This window comes from Rhinolophus ferrumequinum, chromosome 5, assembly GCF_004115265.2.
Source record: "Rhinolophus ferrumequinum isolate MPI-CBG mRhiFer1 chromosome 5, mRhiFer1_v1.p, whole genome shotgun sequence".
Taxonomy (NCBI): domain Eukaryota; kingdom Metazoa; phylum Chordata; class Mammalia; order Chiroptera; family Rhinolophidae; genus Rhinolophus; species Rhinolophus ferrumequinum.
In genome coordinates this window covers 87,790,586-87,809,875 of record NC_046288.1, presented here as the reverse complement: position 1 = coordinate 87,809,875, position 19,290 = coordinate 87,790,586, and the positions used below count along the sequence as shown (strand labels likewise).

The window sequence follows — 19,290 nt, the reverse complement described above, 5'->3', positions numbered from 1 at the left end:
CAGGCGTGACGAGGAGGGCGGGGCCGAGGCGGCTCGGCGGGCGCCTGCGGGGGGCGGGGGCGGGAGCGCCGGAGCCGCACCCCCGTCTCCCCTCCTGAACCCTGCCCCGGGACGCATTCCGGGGTCCCGGGGCGCGAGTCCTCCGAGCCAGTGCGCGTGACCGTGACCCGCTCAGCAGTTCAGAATCCCAGATACCGTGGCCCCGGAACCGAGATCCTCGGTGTGGACCTGGGTGGGGGCCGCCCTCTCTCCCAGACGGGGTCCTGCACCCCTCTCCTGACGGGAGGAAACCTCGTGAGCGCGTGCGGGACCGACACGCCCGACCCCCCTGGAAGAAATCCTTTACTCGTCGGGCCGGCGCGGGGAGGGCCTGGGGCTGCGGGGAGCTCCGCCTGGGCTCGCACGTGGAAGGGTTCCCCGACCCGGCAGAGCAACCCGGAGCCCACGGCCTGGACCCCGCCGCTCTCCCGTCTCCGCGCATCTCTGGGCGGGAGAAGGAAGCCCCCTACTCCTAAAAACCCACCCGCCCCCTGGCGGAGAGAGACCAGCAGACCGGCCCAGACCTATTTTTCAGTGTAACCGTCGCAGAGAGACTGACCCCGCCCCGCGGACAGTCCGCGGCCCACGGCGGGTAGGGGGCGTGAAGGTCACTCCGAACAGGCCGCTCCGCCCCCGCTGTCCTCGCAGCCCCGCCCCCGCCGCGCCTCCCCCACCCCGGAGCCTCCGGGACTGCCTCTGCGGCGGAAGCTGCACTGCGGGGACAGCCGGGTCGCTGCAAGGTCGGCGGCTAGACCTCCTGTCTGCCGCCCCTCCCGGGGGTTGGCCGACGCGGCTTTGCGGCCCCTGATCGCGGCTTCGTTGAGTCCAGGAGTCTCAGAGCCACCAGGGCCGGCTGCCTGGTCGGTGGGTGGACACCCCTGGTGACCACTGCATTACCTTGTCACCGCCCCCGCAGAGCTGAGTCACTGGCTCCCTGGGCCTGGGGTGGGAGCGGTGGCTCCTGGATCTGCCCCTGCCCCTCCCCTGTCCCGGGAGACCCTCCTCCTGCTCCTCTGCCCACCTCTGCTCTTACCGGCCTGGTTCCCCAGTAGGCTCGCATCTGCTCCCAGGTCCCACCCTTGCTGACCCTCTCCAGACCTACCTGTAACCAGTGGCCTGGCAGGGGCCCTCAGCAGCCAAGGAATGAGGGATGGAGAGGAGCGCAGGGGGCTGCTATGGCCCCTGGGAGTGGTGGCCCTGGGGAGGCCCACGTTCCAGGACACAGCTGTGGGCTCCAGGGATCCCAGGGCGGTGGAAAGTGGCCTCAGCACTATCCATTCCTCCTGCTGACATGTCCTGTCGTCTAGATCTGGGCCAGGAGGTGCAAGGTGGGAGTGCTGCTCAGAAGGGTGGGCCTGGGGACAGGACAGACAACTCACGCCAGGAGTGCAGGGAGCCCTGGTGCTGATCCACCCTGGCTGACCCCTGAGAATGTGAGAAGCACGTTTCTGTTTCATTCTTCACGAGAGGTGGGTCAAAGCCTCAGGCCTTGTGCAGGTCTGGGGACAGGTGCTCTGTGGAGTGGTCACCCATTTCCAGATGTCTGAGGATCTTGAGAGTCTGGCCTGAGCCCCACTCAGGGTGTGGTCAGTCCGGCCCTTCTGGTGTCCTCAGAACCCGGTAGTGGGTAGACAGGGGAGAGAGGTAGGTCCAAGAAAGTGAGAAGTCACTTCTCACTGGAGCGTCTTCCCTTCACACCCACCCCAGGTGACCTGGGAGTGACCCACAGGTAACATGCTGACGGCAGCCCCACAGAGGACCCCAGAGCAGGCTCCATGACCAACGATCCTACTTCCCCTCGAGAGTCACCTGCACGGGGACACCCCACTGACCTTAGGGCGGCCAGGCTGGGCAGGTATGTCCCGCACAGTGTCAGGGGAGAGCAGGCCCCACTGAGTCCAGAGCCTCGGGCCTGGCTGAGCTGCACATGCACCCAAGCCAGGCGCTGTGTGGCAAGGGATAGGCTTGGGCACGGATGACAGAGGCCCTCTGCCACTGGACCCTCCACGTTTCTTAGTCTCCCTCTCCCTGTAGGGTCACCATCTCTCTGTCTCTGTTGTTGCTCCTCTTACACTCACCACACACAGTGGGCCCTCAGTTCTCACTTTTGCTCAGGCCCTGAGACCCTCCCACCCAGGGGGAAATAGACAAGGTTGGTGACAACCTTGGGTCAGAGTGACTGGTGCTCTGGGAGAGGGAGGCCAGGCAGCTATGGAGCGTGAGCAGGACTGGTGGGCCGTGCCAGCTCTGGGCAGGAAATGAGTACATAGAATGCCCAGGAGCAGCTCTGCCCTCGTGTCTTGCTCCCACGGGGCCACGGGTCCACACCCGGTGGAACTCGTGGCCCTGTGTGTGTCCTGGAGAACAGTCTCCAGACCTGCAGCGAGCAGTAAAGACCCATGGGAACTAGTGGGAAACTTGTTAACAGCTGAGAAAGGCTGAGCCAAGGGCTGAGAAAGGCTGAGCCAAGGGAGGCGCGTTCAGCAGGCAGAAGACCCAGGAGGTGGCTGGGGAAGCACCTGGTTGTGGCTACTGTTCAAGGCGGTTCTGGGCGCAGAGGAGGTGAAAAGAGTCAGATGGGGAAGGAAATGGCCAGGGAGCTGGAGTGAGGGGGGAGGGTGTCTCACCAAGACGTCAGCATCTGGGGCCTCGGCCAACCCTGGCCAGCTCAGCGTCCTGCACGCTCTTCAAAGCACTGCCCTCCAGAAATCCGCCTGGCACCCTGACCCGAAGCAGGGTTGTGCCAAAAGAAGCATGGTGCTGGGTTTGAGGCCCCTGCAGTCCAGTCGCCACAGCAGATGGCAGAGAGAGGTGGCAGCCGCTCTGCTCCAGCTCCTACCCTGCCTTTCTGGAAGCGGCTCCTGGGCCTCCTTCTGCTCCCGCCAGGGAGGCCTGGCTGACGCCTGCTGTCCATCTGTCTCCTGTGCCCCCGGGCACCCCCCTGGGAGTGCTTTCAGGGAACTGTTCTCCAATCCTGGCGTGGGGGCTGAGAGGCGGCACAGGCTCCTTGGGTCAGGCTCACCCAGAAACTTCAAATGCAAACTTAGTAACTTGACAAACTGAGTAATTCTGTCCCAGCACTGCCACGGGTTTCCTGCTGGATTTTATTATTAAAAAGGTAACAACGTGGGCCGGCTCGGTGGCTCAGTGGTTGGAGCACCAAGCTCCTAGTGCTGAAGTCGCCAGTTCAATTCCCACATGGGCCAGTGAGCTGCGCCCTCTACAGCTAAGATTGTGAACAACAGCTCTCCCTGGACCTGGACTGCTGTGACCAGCCAGAGGTTGGCATGTGCTGCTGTGGGCTACTGTGTGCTGCTATGAGTGGCCAGTGGCCAGTGTGAGTGGCCAGCAGCCGTGAGCTGCTGTGAGTGGCCGACCAACGACTGGTGACCGACTGCCTCAGCCGGGGAAGCGCAAGGCTCATAACACCAGCGTGGGCCAGGGAGCTGTGTCCTACACAACTAGACTGAGAAACAGAGGCTTGAACCGGAGTGGGGGGCGGGCAGAAGAAAGGGGGGGGGAAAAGGTAACAATGTGTGAAAAGAAAAGCAGCTGAGCCAGGGCAGTGCCTGGTCTCCTGACGCCGGGCTCGCCCCCTGCCCAGACCCCAGTGGTCCTGGGGATGTTCAGCTCCCCCTCAGACCTTGCCTGGTCTGGGGATGCTGAGATGTCCGGTGCCTGGTCAGGCTCACGTGCAGAAGTGCACTGTCTGCCCCACTGTCCCTTTCCATCGAGGCCCCCAGGCTGCTTCTCAAGATGCAGACACGAGGGGCCTTGGTCCCCTCTTCCCGAGGAGCCGGTCCAGGATCTGGGCTCAGAGCACACGATGCCTCCGACCCCTCTGCCCACCCTGCTCCTCTCCCCACTTGTGCCCCTGCTCTGCCCCAGAACCCAGACCCCACGGGGAGACCCACACCCCTCCCTGCTCCTGGCACATACCTCCACTCCCTGGCTCTTGGCTGGGCCAGCCCCCACCCGCTGTCTCTTGTCATTGCCCAAACAGTCCTGTTACACACAGCACAGGGGCCACCCAGCGGGCACAGCGTCAGACCAGAGGTGCCACTTTCCGAGGTACTCACAAAGGGGCCTGAGGAGGGCTGGGGCGGCCGTGAGGCCCTGTCTGTGCTCCAAGGGGAAGAGAGCAGAGTCCACAGGGGCCTGAAAACAGCTCGGTGTTTCCAGCTGCCTGAGTGGGGCTAAGGGCCTCGGTCACGAATGGAGGGGTGGGGACGCTGGAGGAGGCTGTGCTTCTGCCAGTGGACCCCTCACTGTTGGGCTGCACCCAGGTGCCTCTGCCTTTCGTATCAGGGTCTCCTCCTCAGCCTCAACCAGCAAGGCAGATCCCAAAAGGAACGGGCATCCAGGCTGAGCAAATGCCCTGGGCTGTCTCTGTCTTGGGGGTGACGTCTGGTCACATCTGCTGGAGTTTGGTGATGACCCACACTGGTGCCCACCCATGGGCTCTGGGCCCAACTGTCTTTCTGACCCGTGGTCACTCCCTCTAACCACTGCATGACCCCACAGGGGAGCTCCCTGAGCTGCAGGCCAGATGGCTCTTCGTTGTGAGTGGCCCTGCCTGGAGCTCTGCCCCCCCAACCCATCAGGTCTGCCCTCACCCCAACTCCCTCGGTTGCTCTGCACTCCCAGAGGCCACCGCCACCCTCCAAGAACCTGCCTCGTCCTCACCACTGAGCCTCCCTGCAGACCGTCAGAGGCCAAGCTCAGCCCTGAGACACAGGACACCCATCTGAGCATGGGGCATGGAGTGAGCCTGGACAGATGTGGGCTGGTGGGGGGGCCCGTCTGCACACTGCGGGGGAGACGCGCTCGGCTGGGCTGGGTCTTCCTGCACCCTGGGTCTTGACCGTCTCCTGGCTATGCTTATGTCCAGGGGTGGGGCAGCCCTGGTCACACAGGACGGCGTTGGGGCTGGAAACTGGGTCCCTGCAGGGCTGTCCCCTAGGCCCCGCCGTGGGTGTAGACTGAGGCCCCTCAGCGGGAGATGTGCCCAGCGTTCAGTGACTTCCTGTGGGCAGCGTGGAGCCCCTGCGGGAGCATTTACACCGTGGGGCTCAGCAGGCTCTGCACTCAGGCCTGCTTGTTGCATCGTCCTCCAGAGGCGGCCAGTGGCGAATGGAAGCACAGTGCTGCTTTTGGGCTCCTGTGCAGGCAGTGGGTGTGCCAGGCCCTCCTAGAGGGGGCAGCCTGGGCCCTGCACCCACACAAGTCCTGGGGAACCTGGGTGAGCAGCACCCCATGCCGCGGGCAGAGGAAAGTCCTGACTCCAGCATGGGGTTGGGTCCAGGTGTGCCCCCAGGTGGGGCGCCAGGCGGTGCAGAAGTACCCATGGCCCCACACCGCCTCGGGTGCTGGGTGAACCCTGGGTTTTGTGACTCCCTCAGCTGTGTTACAGGTGAGAATGTTGTGGCCCAGAGAGGTGAGACCTCCACCCAACCACACACCACTGGCCCTAAATTGAGACCGTCTGAGCAGACAGGCTCCAGGCTGAGTCCTGGGCAGTTCAGGGTCAGGTACACCTAGGTCCATAGATGGAGCCCTGGAGGGCTGGGGCACCCCTTCCCCAGGAGGAGGATGAAGCTGGGTAAAGTCTCGACTTCATTCTGGAGGAGCAGGTAATTACAGGAATTATGTATTTAAAGTATTGGTGCAGAAAAATAAAAATGATGATAAAAATGAAAGGTGTCCCAAACCACAGGAAGCAGGCACCGCCCCAGAGAGGAGCCCCGGGCAATTACTGACTAAGGCTGTCAGCCTTGGTGCCTGGGCGGGGGGTTGGGCCGACGTGGTGTTCCCAGCTGGTGCCCTCCTGGCCTGGCTAGGGGGCTGCACCTACCACCTTGACCATGTGGAAGAAGCAATGGGGGTCTGCCTCGAGCCGGGTCGAGCCATGGACCATCAGTGCTTCCCCCGCCGACACGATGGCCTGGCAGCCTTGAGGCCAGCCCTGGGCCTGGTGTCCTGGTCTACGGCCTGCTCAGGTCCTGGCTGGGGGTCTGGAACCACCTCTTCGGCTTCCCAGGCACCAGGGGTCCAGTTCTCCTACCTCCTACCTGTCTTGGGGGCCTGCGTCGGGTAAGATGACCCAGCAAAGGCCCTGCCCCAACCCCAGGTGGTCAGGAGCCTTCCTGGGTCAGGTGAGAAGCAGGACGGTCCTCCAGTGGCCCCTCAGTGGCCCAGAGCAGCCCCATCTGCCCCCGGACATACCCTGTGCCCTGGTCGACCTGGCCTGAGTGCACAGGCCCATCACTGCCATGGCTGCTGGGCTCATTGCGCTGCCTGAGGGGGACCCCTCCGGCCCCCCTCTGCTCCTGCTCCCCCACTGAAAGGTGTCCCAGTGAGGCTGCCCAGGGCCCTTCCTCAGCCGGTGCTCCCACTCTGCTTGGACGCCTCTAACGGACACTGCCATCCTCACGCTCAGGCCAGCTTCCGCCTACAGCTGCGCCATCGCCCTCTCCCACCCTCTCCAGGATCCGGGAAGGGCAACACTGCCTAGATTAGCGATATTCTAAAGGTTCCTGGGACAAGCAAGGCCTACCCCCAGGAGGCTCTGCCCCCCAAAACTCGTGGACAGGTGGGGGAACGGAGGTAGAGAGTTGGGGAACAGAGGTGGACAGGTGAGGCTGGCTCAGCATGGATTCAGTGAACCCACCCCGCTCCTGATGGGCGCCCAGCAGGGCAGCTGGCCCCTGGTCAGCAGAGGCTGTGCTTGTTGCCCGTGGCTCGTCCAGGGCTCTGAGGACCGAGGCGGGGCCACTGCCACTGGATCTGTCTGGTTGGACGGAGCTGGGGTGGGGCAGAGGCTCCACGGCTCCCCGTCAGTGGGACGAGGGGACCTGCCACGGTTGGCAAGCTTGCTGTGGCAGAGACTCGCCCCTGCTGACCTCTGGGGCAGCCAGGTTTGGGGACCCAGCTGACAGATTCTGATGGTGTGGAGAAGGGACGACGAAGACTGTACAACAGTTACATTCGATTTTCTGCCTGAACTGAGGTGGCTGATCGGCTGTGGTGGGAGGTCGCCTGCCGGTGCCCATGGGCAGCTCTCAGACCAAAGGGCACGTGTTCCCAGCGTCTCTGGGCTGACAAGCTGGTACTCAGAGCACAGCCATGCCCCCCCTCGAGGACCGGTGACCCCTCTGCACCCACCAGCAGCCCCTGGTCAGCACTGGCCACGAGCCCTCTGCAGCCTTGGCTCTCAGGGCAGCGCCCAGCAGCTCCCTCTGGGCTCGGCGGGCGAGCCGGACCTGGGACAGGCTGCCCGCGTGCGGCTGCTCTCTGGCGGGAGTCAGAGGCAGGGCCGTGTGCGGGGAGGCTGGGGTGCAGACGGGGGGACGCGGCCTGGCGGTGGGGGGGCTTCTGCTGCTGACCTCGGCCCTTGTGGGCAGTGCATCGTCGGACGCCCCCTCCTCACCCGTCTGCCTGAAGGGGACGTGGAAGGGGACGGGTTGGTGGGGGGGCTGGCACCAGAGTGCTGCTCTGGTGGGCGGTTCTGGCGCCCACGAGGGGACCCCAGCAGTTAGGAAGGACTCAGCAACCCTGCTCTGTCCTGGTTGTTTCCGTGGCAAGGGCTTCCCAGCCAGGCTGAGCCGAGGCACAGCTCTGTGAAGGACATGCCTCACGGGGGCTGTTTCCAGGGCTGCAGAGCCTCCAGCTCACACCACCCGAGGGACCCCTTCCCGCAGGACAGGACCCAGGAGTCTGCGCCCGAGGAAAGGCCTTTGTCCTGCCCTCTGCACGTTAGCACAGGTGTGCTGCCCGAAGGTGCCCAAACCTATGGTGTCACATTGCTGTGGAAAGGCTGGTGGCTCCTCGGTAGGGGACACACAGCTCCACTTGTGAGGACCGGTCCCAAGAACTGGAAATGGGTCCAAGCACAACGTGCACCCACGTCCACAGTGGACGAGTCACAGCAGCCCGGTGTCCTCGACTGTGACTGTGAACAAACCATCGTGTCTGTCCAGCAACTGTGAGGGGCCACGTCCTGATGTGCTGACACCGAGGCGGGGACGCCTCAGACGAGTGCCCCGCGGTCCCACACACCCCTCTGCCCCCACCCTCCGCCTCTGCCCCTCCCCCCTCCTTGCCTCCCCCTTTGCACACCGCTCCTCAAAGGGCAGATGCCACACGTCCCTCTCCGGGTCACTGGGCCTGCACGACTAGCCTGTCTCCCTGGGGAGTGTGCCCTGTGTGCCGCGGAACCTGCTTCCTCAGTACCTCCCATCGGTGCAATAAAGCATAAAACGGACTTGTTTAATCACAAGGGTCAGGACCGATTCCTCTGCACAGCTCGGGGGGCAGAATGGGAGGACCCTGGCCCTGGGTCTCCCTCCCTCCGAGGGGTGGGGCAGCAACATTTCCTCCTAGTGAGACACTGCTCAGGCCTCACCCCCACCCAGGAAGGGCTCCTGCTGAGTGTGGGGCCCATGGAGGGGCGGCCGCCACGGGCCTTGGTGGTAACAGAGCCAACAGGAGACACGTGTGCGTGAGGACGTGCGCGGGCACGCCCAAGGCCTCCTCCCCCCAAGCCCTGGCCTTAGCTGCGAATGTGTGTGTGGTGGAGGGTGGAGGGGGGTCCTCGTGGCACCGAGGCTTAGCCAGCCGTTGTCCCTGAAACAGGCAGGCCCAGGCTGGACCACAGGGCACTGGGTGGGCTCGGGGGGCTCCTGGCAGTGGCCCAGACACCTGGGGTGGGGGCTCAGAGCAAGGCCCCACTGGTGTTGCCCAGCGCTGGGGGTCTGGGCCAGCTTTAATGGGACCCCATGGTTCCAGGTGGGGCTGCATCTCCCAGGACTGTCTCCAGACCTGGGGACACAGAGCCAGACCCAGGGCCTGATAGACACCCAGGAGCTGCAGGACGGACGAGGTCCGGAGGGGATGTCTCTGAAGGGACCAGAGCCAGCCCAGGCCACCTGAGGCTTGGATCCATGTGGGGCTCAGCTGACTGCCACCCCTGACCATGGGGTCCACGGCCGACTGCTCATCACAATGTCCCATGTCACTCCAGCACCCCACACAAGCTGCACGGGTCTGACCCTGGGTCCCCGAAGGCAGAGCCTGGACCAGTGTCTGCAGTGGGTTTGTTTCAGAGGCCTCAGGATGAGCAAGCAGGGCAGGGCAAGCCGTTGGCTGTATGTAGCCAAGCCGGTCCCTGCTCCTCGGAGGCCCTGCCACAGAGCTGTGAGGTCACCCTGCTTTGCTGGCGCCCAGTAGGTCCTCACCTTGTCTCCCGCAAACGGGCGTGTGCTGGAACCAGGTGGGGCTGGAGCAGAGGACACGGCCCCTCCATCTCCCACCACGCCTGCATGAAGCCACTGCCGGAGAAGGGGCCACTCTGGCGGGCAGTGGTGGAGCTTGCTTAGACCCGGGAGTGGGGGGACCACCCCCAAGAGCTGAGGGAAGCACAGCAGGTGCCACAGGACTGGGGACGTGGCAGCAGGATGCCCGAGGCACAAGACGTACAGCTGGACAAGCAGAACTCACTAATCTGGGGGCGCTTTCAAGACATGGGACGCGACATTCCGGCCAGGACCGCAGGGTCTGGGAGCCGGCGGGGAGGTGGGCATGGGGGTGCCACACAGGCCCGTTAGGCGGGCGGGCTGCCCCAGAGGCCCCTCGTCCGAGACCAGACCCTTCAGACCTGGAACCTGTCTCTGGAGCAAGGACAAGTGCTGGGTGGGAACCGCTCCCCGAGGTCATGGCGATTTGGCTGCAGACTGGACATCACCTATCCCCTTAGAGCTGGGGTAGGGGCCGGCCAGTCTGTGGCCCCTGTGGTCACTCCCTGGCCTGAGCGGTTCCCTGGAGTGGACACACCTGGTCTTTGGAGCAGCCCCTGCATGGGGTCCTGGCCTGTGAGAACCACCCTGGGCCAGGCCAGCTGGAAATGCTCTATGGTCACCCCAGCAGCGGGGCGAGTGGGATGAGACACATGGAGGCCAGTGGGCAGGCAGGGCTCCCACAGGCCCTGATCAGGTGGAATGTGGCTGTGCCCAACCGGCCAGCAACTTTGATGGGAACCTGCACTGGTTCCATCGTCCATGAATTAAAATAACTAAAAGCTACAAACACTGGCAGATGCGTAACCACGGGGAGCCTCATGGATGGCCAGCCACCAGCAGGTTCTCTTTTTCTCTTTCCTGCCCCAGCGGCAGCGCCAACCAGGCGCATGGCTCACCCCAGCAAGGACGCCCTTCTCTCCTGCCTCCTATTCAGGCCCAGGGCAGAGTGGCCCCGGGCGAGGTCCCCCTGGCACAAGACCTCCTGTGGGTGCAGAGGCCACAGACTCTCTGAGCTGCCCAGCTGCAGGCCCGACGGTCACCACAGTGGGAGGCGGGGTCTGAGCTCCAGGTCGGGTCCCCACCCCCACCCCCGCTCCAAGACCAGGCCTGTGTCCCATCCAGGACACTGGTGCCAGGTTCCCCGCCAGGAGCTTCCTGACCAAAGCCCACGACAACTTGCACGTCCCACGGAGACAGCAGCGGGTGGAAGCGCCCATCTCCCACCCACTCAACACCCAGGACACGTCCGAAATCACCCAAATGCCACCTGACACCACATACGAGTCAGTCACTCACATTTTGGGTGGAGACATGGATCCTCCAAGGCCTGCAGTGCTGACCTGGAGTGAAGGGAGTGGTGAGGGCACGACACTTGGCCCCACCTCCCCAAAGTCCTGGACTGGCCGCGTCTGCAGGGCCCGGGCAGCGCCGAGCTGGGCGGCCAGGGGTCGGGTGAGCTCCTGGGCCCTGCGGACACCCCCCCACGGAAGGCTAGGAAAGTCACTTCTGACCAAAACTGAGTCACGGCCATGGCTGCCATGTGCTAAAGTGTGTTGTCCCCTAAGCCTGCGGGGACTGCTCCTGTGCAGCCTCCTGGCCACGTCTCCATGCACAACACTGAGCAGCCGGCGCTCAAAGAAAGTGCTTTTTGTTGTACTTCCCATAACCCTCCCCAAAGGCCCCACACCCATCGTGCTCTGAGGGCCCAGCAGACACAGGCAGTCCAGGCCCACAGGGGCAGTGACCCCCGGGAGGCCAGTGCCCACGGTGAGAGCTGACCCCCAGACCCTGAGCCACAGCTGGTCCCTTCATCCCCACGCACCTGCTGCACGTGACCACCCAGCCCAGGCCACCCTGGGGGCCCTAGGAGGTCCAGGCCGGTAGTGACAAAGAGCCTGATTCTGCAGCACATGCAGTCCCCACGCTCTGTCTTCCAGGGCAGAGCCAAGGTCAGCCAGAGGACAGCAGGACTGCGGCTACTTGGCATGGACACGATGTCATCAGAAAATAGTTTAATTATGTACAGGTGGCCGCCAGGCTGACTACACATTGGGGACATGAATGTTCACGACAGGACAGGACAGCTGGGCAGCGCGCACTACCCTGAGGGGACACGCTCTAGAGGGGACGGCCACTGACAAAATAAATCACAGACGATGACGATTGGAGGAGGGGCGTGAATCAAGACTTTCCTTTGGGAAAAAGAAAGAAAAACCAAGAGGCTTCGGAATGCTTTCTCTCCCCGCGCCCGCCAGGACGCGGCGGGGACACTGTCTGCTCCAGGACCACCACGAGCAGGGCGCAGCCATGGGGTGCAGCCGAGTCAGCCCACGCTGCAGGGCCTCCAGGCGGCTCTCGGCTGAGCCCAGCAGCTTCCAGCTCCGTGAGCCACACGTGCGGCCACGGCCACGCGGGCTCAATAGAGGGGACGGGAGCCCTGGCTCTCGAACTCGGCCCAAGCGTCGCTCAGCTCCATGAAGATCATCCTGGCCTGCTGCTCATAGGGCTGCCCAGCCGCCTGTGGGACCTGGTGGTCAGCAGGCCCCCACGCTCACCCCACCCCCGCCCCCCACCCCACGCCCACCCTACCCGGCTCCGCCCCTGCGCTCACCTTGTCTGGGTGCACCACCAGCACCGCCCGGCGGTACTGCTTCTTGACTTGCCCGGGCGTCACCAGGTCGGCCATGCCCACGGGTGTCCAGCGGCTCTCGCCATCCCACAGCACAGTGTGCAGCGTGGACAGCAGGGCACGAATGTTCCTTTCCTTGCCCTCGGTCCAGTCCAGGAGCTACGGGACACGCAGTTGCTGCAGAGCTGGCTCCTGGCTGCAGCCCCACCCCCTGTGCAGCTAGTGGTCATCCTGATGGGTCCCCAGGAGTCTCTCACACGGAGCAAGATCCCACCAGGAGGCACTAGGCCAGGCCCCACAGTCCCAATCTGTCCACTGACCCCACCCAGGCAAGGTCCACATTGCTCCCTAGGCCTGGCTAGACACCTCACAGGACCACACAGCACACGGGGCCTGGTGACCCTTGTCAGTGGGGATTCACAGATGACCCTCCCCTGTGGCCTCGCCCTGCCTGTCCTGGAGCCCCAGTGCCTGCCCAGTAGGGACGAGATGGGGCTCCTCGGGGTGGGGGGTCCTGTTAGCTGACCCCCAAGGCTATGGGTGCCTGCTGTAGCCTGCAGACCTGTACCACCGACCCCACACTGAGGACACCCTGACACTGTGATGCTGAGGCTCACGGCCAGAGCGCCCGGCTGGCAGGCGTCACCCCAGTGCCCCGAGCTGCTCTCCTGAAGGCACGTTTCCCTGACCAGGATTGCGTCTGGTTAGGGCTTCACAGGAGTGAGGCGCTTAGTAATAAAATGAGAAGGTAAACGCCTCCTGTCATCAGCCAGGTGGTGACAGAGCCACCACGTGGACGGTGCTGAGGTGGGACAGTTGTGTCCGCCCCAAACCTCTCAGGAAGGCAGGGGGCCTCAGCGGAGGGCGTCAAAGCCCCTCCTGCATGGGAGGTGGGCTGGGAGTGAGGTCCCTGGGCACCCCCAACCCTCAGGTCCTCAGGGACCCCCGGACCCCGCGGGGCCACATGGGCCGTGCCCGCCACGCCGCTGGGCCTTCCCAGGCACTCCTGGAGGTGGGGAGGTGGTCCGGGGACCCCTGCCCGCTCGGCACCTTCAGCTTGAGCGGGTCCGTGTCCCTCGCCTGCTCCTGCCGCCTCATCTCGGCGATGGTCCTCGGCCCCTTCCTGTCGGCCTTGGAGGAGAAGCCGTGATTGCAGAGGAGGTCCTCAAAGTCGGTCTCGGACACCCGCGGCTTTTGCGCTGGAGGAGGACAGAGGCTCTGCTGAGAGACATTCGGGCCGCGGACACGGACGCCATCGAGATGCCTCAAAAGCCAGGAAGCCCAGGATGGATGTCCCATGCCTTAAAAATAGGCCTGCCTGCCGTCATAGGCCGCCCGGCTCCTTTACGACTGCGTTTCCGGCTCAGCGACTCTTTGGGAATGAAGGGCAGCTGAGAAAAGTGGAAAACATCCAACAGAGCTCCCTGGGCCCACACACTCCTGAGTGTGGAGCCGTCTCTGTCACCTCCTGAGGTCAGCACAGGACTGGCCACCCCCGTGACCGACACCGCAGCCAGGCCCGGGCTGACTAGCTGCCGAGTAAGGTTCTGGGACAGCGTGGGCCTGGGGAGGGAAGGGATGCCACGGGCACCCATCTGAACCATTCCGTCTGCCCAGAAGTGGCTGGTGTGGGTGGCAGGGCTCTGGGTCTCACTGGTGTGGGTGGCAGGGCTCTGGGTCTCACTGGTGTGGGTGGCAGGGCTCTGGGTCTCACTGGTGTGGGTGGCAGGGCTCTGGGTCTCACTGGTGTGGGTGGCAGGGCTCTGGGTCTCACTGGTGTGGGTGGCAGGGCTCTGGGTCTCACTGAACACTCTTCCCCTGGGCTGGGCTGTGAGTTGGAGAAAACCAACCAGGACGTCAGGACACACGTGACTTCAAGCTCAAGAAAACCACACAGGGGAAGGGGGCGCCTTACCGAAGCTGGGGGCACGGACACCCCTCTCCTCTCGGCCACCGATCACACTGAAGTTTGTAGCGTAGCTTGGCCTTGGCTGGGCGCAGGCCTTGAGGGGAGGCTTGGCCTGGGGGGGCCGTGGGGGGCCCGGGGCTGGGGGGCGACTTGTCTGCCAGGAGCCACTGCCCTTAGGTGGGGGGGCCGTTTTGGGACCAAAGCCCCCAGGAGCAAATCCACCGGGTGAGCCTGGGGAAACAGTCATAGCGGGCGAGCGTCAACAACACGTGACAGCCACCTAGTCCCGTGAGGCACTATGGATGGCGGTGTCCTGGAGACACATGTGCTGGGAAACACGCCTTTGTAAAATGAACATTCACGGGAAGCGGCCGGTTGGCTGAGATGGTTGAGCGTGAGCTCTGAACAACTGGGTTGCCGGTTCAATTCCCACATGGGATGGTGGGCTGTACCCCCTGCAACTAAAGACTGAAAACAGCAACTGGACTTGGAGCTGAGCTGCACCCTCCACAACTAGATTGAAGGACAACGACTTGGAGCTCATGGGCCCTGGAGAAACACCTTGTTCCTCAAATATTCCCTGGCATTTCCCTGGGCACCTTTCCAAGCTCGCTAGCCATCTGCTCGGCCCCTGCACTGGGGCGTGTCTTCACCGCTTGCCATTTTCCAATGGCTCAGCTCTTTGTTTTTCCCTGCACGGAGACCCTCCAATAGCGCCAGTGAAGCCAATGGCACTGATGCTGACCAGGGGACAGCAGGGAGCCTGAGCCTCGTTCATGCTCGTCAGCCCGTGGGACGGCGGGTTTCCTTACAAGTCCTTTCGCTTCGAGTCGCAGATACGACGGCCGACAGTAAGTTAAGGCTGACTGTACTTACGTATCCTCGACGTGAGTTCTGTCAAACATGGGGTTTGAAAGCATTTCTTCCTGATTGATAGCTGGTCATTCCACCCTTTTGACAGTCTTTAGCAGAAGATTTAGTTTTGATCAAGTCCAATGTAATCAGTTTTTTCTGTTCTGGAGCATGACACTTACACCTAGCCCTAGGTCCCAAAGATCGCCTGTTTTCTTCTGCCAGCTTACATTTAAATCTATGACCAGTTCTGCTACCTGAAGTGTGAGGTGTAGAGTTCAGGGCGAGGTCACCTGGTTGCCTACAGACAGACAGACAATTGTTCCAGCACCAACTGCAAATGGTTTTTGCATCTCTGTTGCTCGGCCGGTCTTATTTGCGTGGGTCTACCTCCGGCCCTCTACTCCCTTCAGCTGGTCTACATGTCTGTCCTTCTGCCAACACCACGTGCTCTCGATTCCGGCAGCTAGATCCAGCCCAGGGCCAGGAAAAGTGATTCCTCCACGTTCCTCTTCCATCACAAAACTGTTACAGCTATTTGTGTTCTTCTGACTTTCCAAATAAATTTTACGGTAAGCTTGTCTGTCTACAGAAACCCTTACTGAGCTCTGGGAGGAACTGCACTAAACCTACGGACCTGGGAAGGCCTGACGTTTTTACTCTGTTGGGTCTCTCCATTTATTCCATCATGTTCGGTCCTGTGGTTCCATCACACACATCCTGTGTCTCTTCTTTCTTGGCGACTGCGAATGCCACTGTTTATAACGTGGGGTTTGGTGCACAGTGCCAGTGTTGTCTGCTGGCCATGTATCTGAGCCGACTGGAGCTCTCTCCCTGGATCTGAAAGATGTTCAGAGATCCCTACAGGCCTGCCACACAGACAAACACGTCACCTACGACAGGAACAGTGCAACTCTTCTCTTTCCTTTCCTGCCTACCTGTGCGACCTGAGCCAGGCAGTGGGCAGGCGTGGGAGGGGGCACTCCTGTCTGGACCGACTCTCGGGGGCAGTGCAGCCTTGCACACTAAATGAGGCAGGGTTTGTAGACGCTCGTTACCAAGGGGATCGAGTCTTCTCATTACCAGTTTGTTAAGCGTGCTTATCATAAGCAGGTGCTGGGTCTTCGTCAAATACCTTTCCTCACTGTCCGTGCGGTCACACACCTGTCCCTCCTTGGCCAGCTGACGTGGCAGACTCTTTTTGTCAGCGGGTTTTGGAGCGCTGCGCCTGCCTTGCGTCCCTGGAGTGGACCCTGCTTGTTCGGGTGTGTGGTTCTTTTTATATCCTGATGGTTCTACGTGCACAGACTGTGTTGTGTGTCGAGGACTTCTGCATCTACATTTACGAGGAATGTTGAGTGCCCTGTAGCTTTCTTTTTCGTACTATCTTTGTCTGGTTTTGGTATCAGGGTAATTACAGCTTCATGAAATCAACCGGAGATGTCACCTCCTCTTCCCAATTGGAAGACATCATGTGGAATTGTTATGAGTTCTGTAAACGTTTGGTAAAATTCTCCAATGAAACATCTGGGACTGGAGATTTCCTTCTGGGGAGGTTTCTGACTATCGGTTCATTTTCTGCACTGTTAGAACTAGTCAGATGGCCTCCTTCGCCTTGGGTGGGCTGGGTCCTGAGGTTTGGAGGGATCTGTACGTACATGTACACACACACACACACACACACACACACACACACACACAGCACGTTCACGTGTGCTGCTGGTGCATCCCCTTACTATCGTCTACACCTGTGCTGTCGTCCCCATAGCATTTCTGATACTGGCAACTTGTCTTCCTTTAAAAAGCTTGTTTTATGGGGTGGCCTGTTAGCCCAGTTAGTTAGAGTGTGGTGCTAATAACACCAAGGTTGCCAGTTCGATCCCCACATGGGCCACTGTGAGCTGCGCCCTCCTTAAAATAAATAACTTGTTTTAGTACAGCTTTGTCAATTTCATCCATCTTTTCAAAGAACCAGCATTTTGTTTAATTCATTTTCGTTCCTGTTTTTGTTTTCTATTTCACTGATTCCGCTGGCTCTTTATTTCCTTCCTTCCATCTGCTCAGTTTATTTTGCTTTTCTTTTCAGATACCTTGAGTGCAGCCTCACGATACTGATGAGACATTTCATCTTTCCTAAAGGAACGTTTCATGCTACACATCCCCTCTCAGCACGGCGTTAGTGGCATACCCCGGCCTCGCCATTTCAGGTTTCGTCCTTGTTCAGGTCAACGTGTCACCGCCTGTGAGACTTCCTAGGTAACCGTGTTATTCAGGAGTGTGCACCGCTTCTAAGCGTTTGAGGATTTCTCAGTTGTCTTGTGTCGCTAACTTCCATGCAGTCAGAGCACAAGGACGGTCTGCAGGTCTTCCGTGCAAAGTTCGCCGAGGGGCAGACCACGGGCTTCCTTGGAGGAGGTTCCCCAGGTGCGTGAGGCACACGTGTGGTCCCTGGCGAATGCCAGGTCCGGTGAGGGTCAACATGCTCCCTGGGCGGTCGGTGATGCCAGCAGCTTGTCCCTCGCTTACTGACTCTCCTCCACCCAGCCGTTCTTCCACTTGGTTAGAGAGATGTGCATGTCTCCAACTAGAATTTGAATTTGTCTACTTCTCCTTTCAGTTCCATCAGCTTTATTCAGAATTCAGTTTTCCCAGGGATGTGACAGAGGAACTTGGGTCACAGTGCAGAGCTGAGGGCGGGCTCCGTCCTGAGAACGGGCGACTGGGTCCTGAGAAGTCCTTTCCTCCCACTGGATGTGAAGCCGACAGCACAGGCAGCACCCAGGAGGCTCTGGGTGGCCCCCCAGTGCGCGCAGACAGCCTAAGACAGGTTGTGCAGGGCAGAGCTGCCAGCATATGCCCGCGCTTCCAGGAATGCCCAAGACACACTGCAACCTGAAACACCAGGAAACTATTTTTCAAAAGGGCCATTCAAAGAATGATCACCTTGGGACTCAACAAGACAGTAGCAGGAGCCCTAACAACACGGAGATGTGTGGGTGGAGGCGAACTGCGGTGGGCAGAGGGGAGCAGAGACAAAGCAGGGAGCTCCCCCAGCAGCCAGGAGCGGCCGCTTCCAAGTCGGGGCTCGGCAGGCGTCCGTGCGGGGCCGCAGGGAGTGGTCACCACGCTCCCGCGGGAGGAGACACCGCCCAAGGGCCAGACAACAGATCCCCCCTGACAGTAAGTGTTCCAAGGAGACATGATTCCCAACCTGGAATTCGAACATACCCGACTGTCAAGGAACGAGAGACTCTCAGACACCCATGGTGTCTAACTACTTCGTTCCCCATGTTTCTGGAGGAGCCGCAGGGCCCCCAGGGACGTGTCCCCAGGACGTGGGATCAGCTCCAGGAGATTCCACACCAACAGGGGCAAGCATGACGTGGGTCTCCCACGTGGAGACCCCGCTCCCCATACGGCTCCACATGCATGGCGACGCCCGCGATGGCCAGGCCCCAGCATCGGTCTGGCAACTGCGCATGTTAGCTTGGTTATGAAGTCCCTGCAATGCTAGCAGACAGGCTCTTCCTGGTGTCACTGCACCCTGGGCCTCGGTGGACAGAGGTGAAGGCCTCATGGAGGGCACCTGAGTCTGATGGGGGAGCAGGGCCAGAGGACAGACACACTGAGCCTCCTACGAGCAGGCCTGGCACTCTACACACCCGACGTGTCCTGCACGGTACCTTGGAGGCTGGAACTGAGGTCGCCGAGGTCTGCAAACGGGTCCAGGCTCTGAGACTTGGTCTGGCTGGCCGGGGGGCCGGGAGGGGCCGGCTGGCCTCCAGGAGCGAGGAAGGGGCCTGGAGAAGGGCAGAGGGTGTTAGATCGAGCGCCATGAAGTAGAACACAGCCTCTGCTCAGCCTGTTCTGCTCCTGAAGACCGCACGCAGCCCAGCGCCAGCACCGGCACGGCTGAGACCCCGGAGAGCCCACATCCTCGGGGCCCGGCCGCACGCGCGACCAGAGCCGCCTCCACTGCCCCCACGCCAGTCCCCACAGAAGGCGCCGTCCCTGCCAGCGTGACAGGCCTGAGGGCGCACCCTTCTGAGGCTCCCTGGGGTTGGACGTGTGAAGGTGCTTCACAGTCGTCTTTGTAACAGTGTCAGTTTGAGAATGTTCCAAGTGTAAAATACTGAAATACCTAAGTAAGTTATTCTATAGCCACTTGATGGAATATACTTGTTACAAATAGTGGCTATTCATACGTGAAAAGTTCTTACAAATTAACAGGCAAAAGATGAATTTCCTATGCAAAAAAATGATTAAAGAACATGAAACACTCATAGCTCTCAAAAGGATTACAAATAACCAAAAATATACGAAGTAATAGTGAACCTCATTTATAGTAAAAAGTGCAAATTCAAATAAGGGACAGCCTAGCAAATAGGTAAACAAGTATTTACGGTTATCACCCAACTTTGGTGAGAAGCTAAGACCAGGAACTGCTGCTAGCCAAATAAATTAATAAAAGGTACCTAGAGGGGGACACGTGTCACAGGCGTCACCATGATTGCCTCTGACAGCAACTGACTAGTGGACATTTCCCAACAGGACAGTCACAGATG

At 61.1% G+C, this 19,290-nt stretch overlaps 1 protein-coding gene across 3 annotated transcripts in view; it reads right to left on the bottom strand.

Annotated features, from left to right (window-relative positions):
- Nucleotides 1-11,332: 11,332 nt before the first annotated feature.
- GAK (cyclin G associated kinase) overlaps nt 11,333-19,290 on the bottom strand; it is a 49,679-nt gene continuing 41,721 nt past the window's right edge. For all 3 annotated transcript variants that reach the window (XM_033106609.1, XM_033106610.1, XM_033106611.1), the window contains 5 exons: nt 18,409-18,525; nt 13,880-14,104; nt 13,015-13,163; nt 11,947-12,123; nt 11,333-11,853 (listed from right to left, as the gene is read on the bottom strand). In XM_033106609.1, coding sequence (XP_032962500.1) covers nt 11,752-11,853; nt 11,947-12,123; nt 13,015-13,163; nt 13,880-14,104; nt 18,409-18,525 — 770 coding nt within the window. In that variant the 3' untranslated portion in view covers nt 11,333-11,751. The remainder of the gene's footprint in view (nt 11,854-11,946; nt 12,124-13,014; nt 13,164-13,879; nt 14,105-18,408; nt 18,526-19,290) is intronic.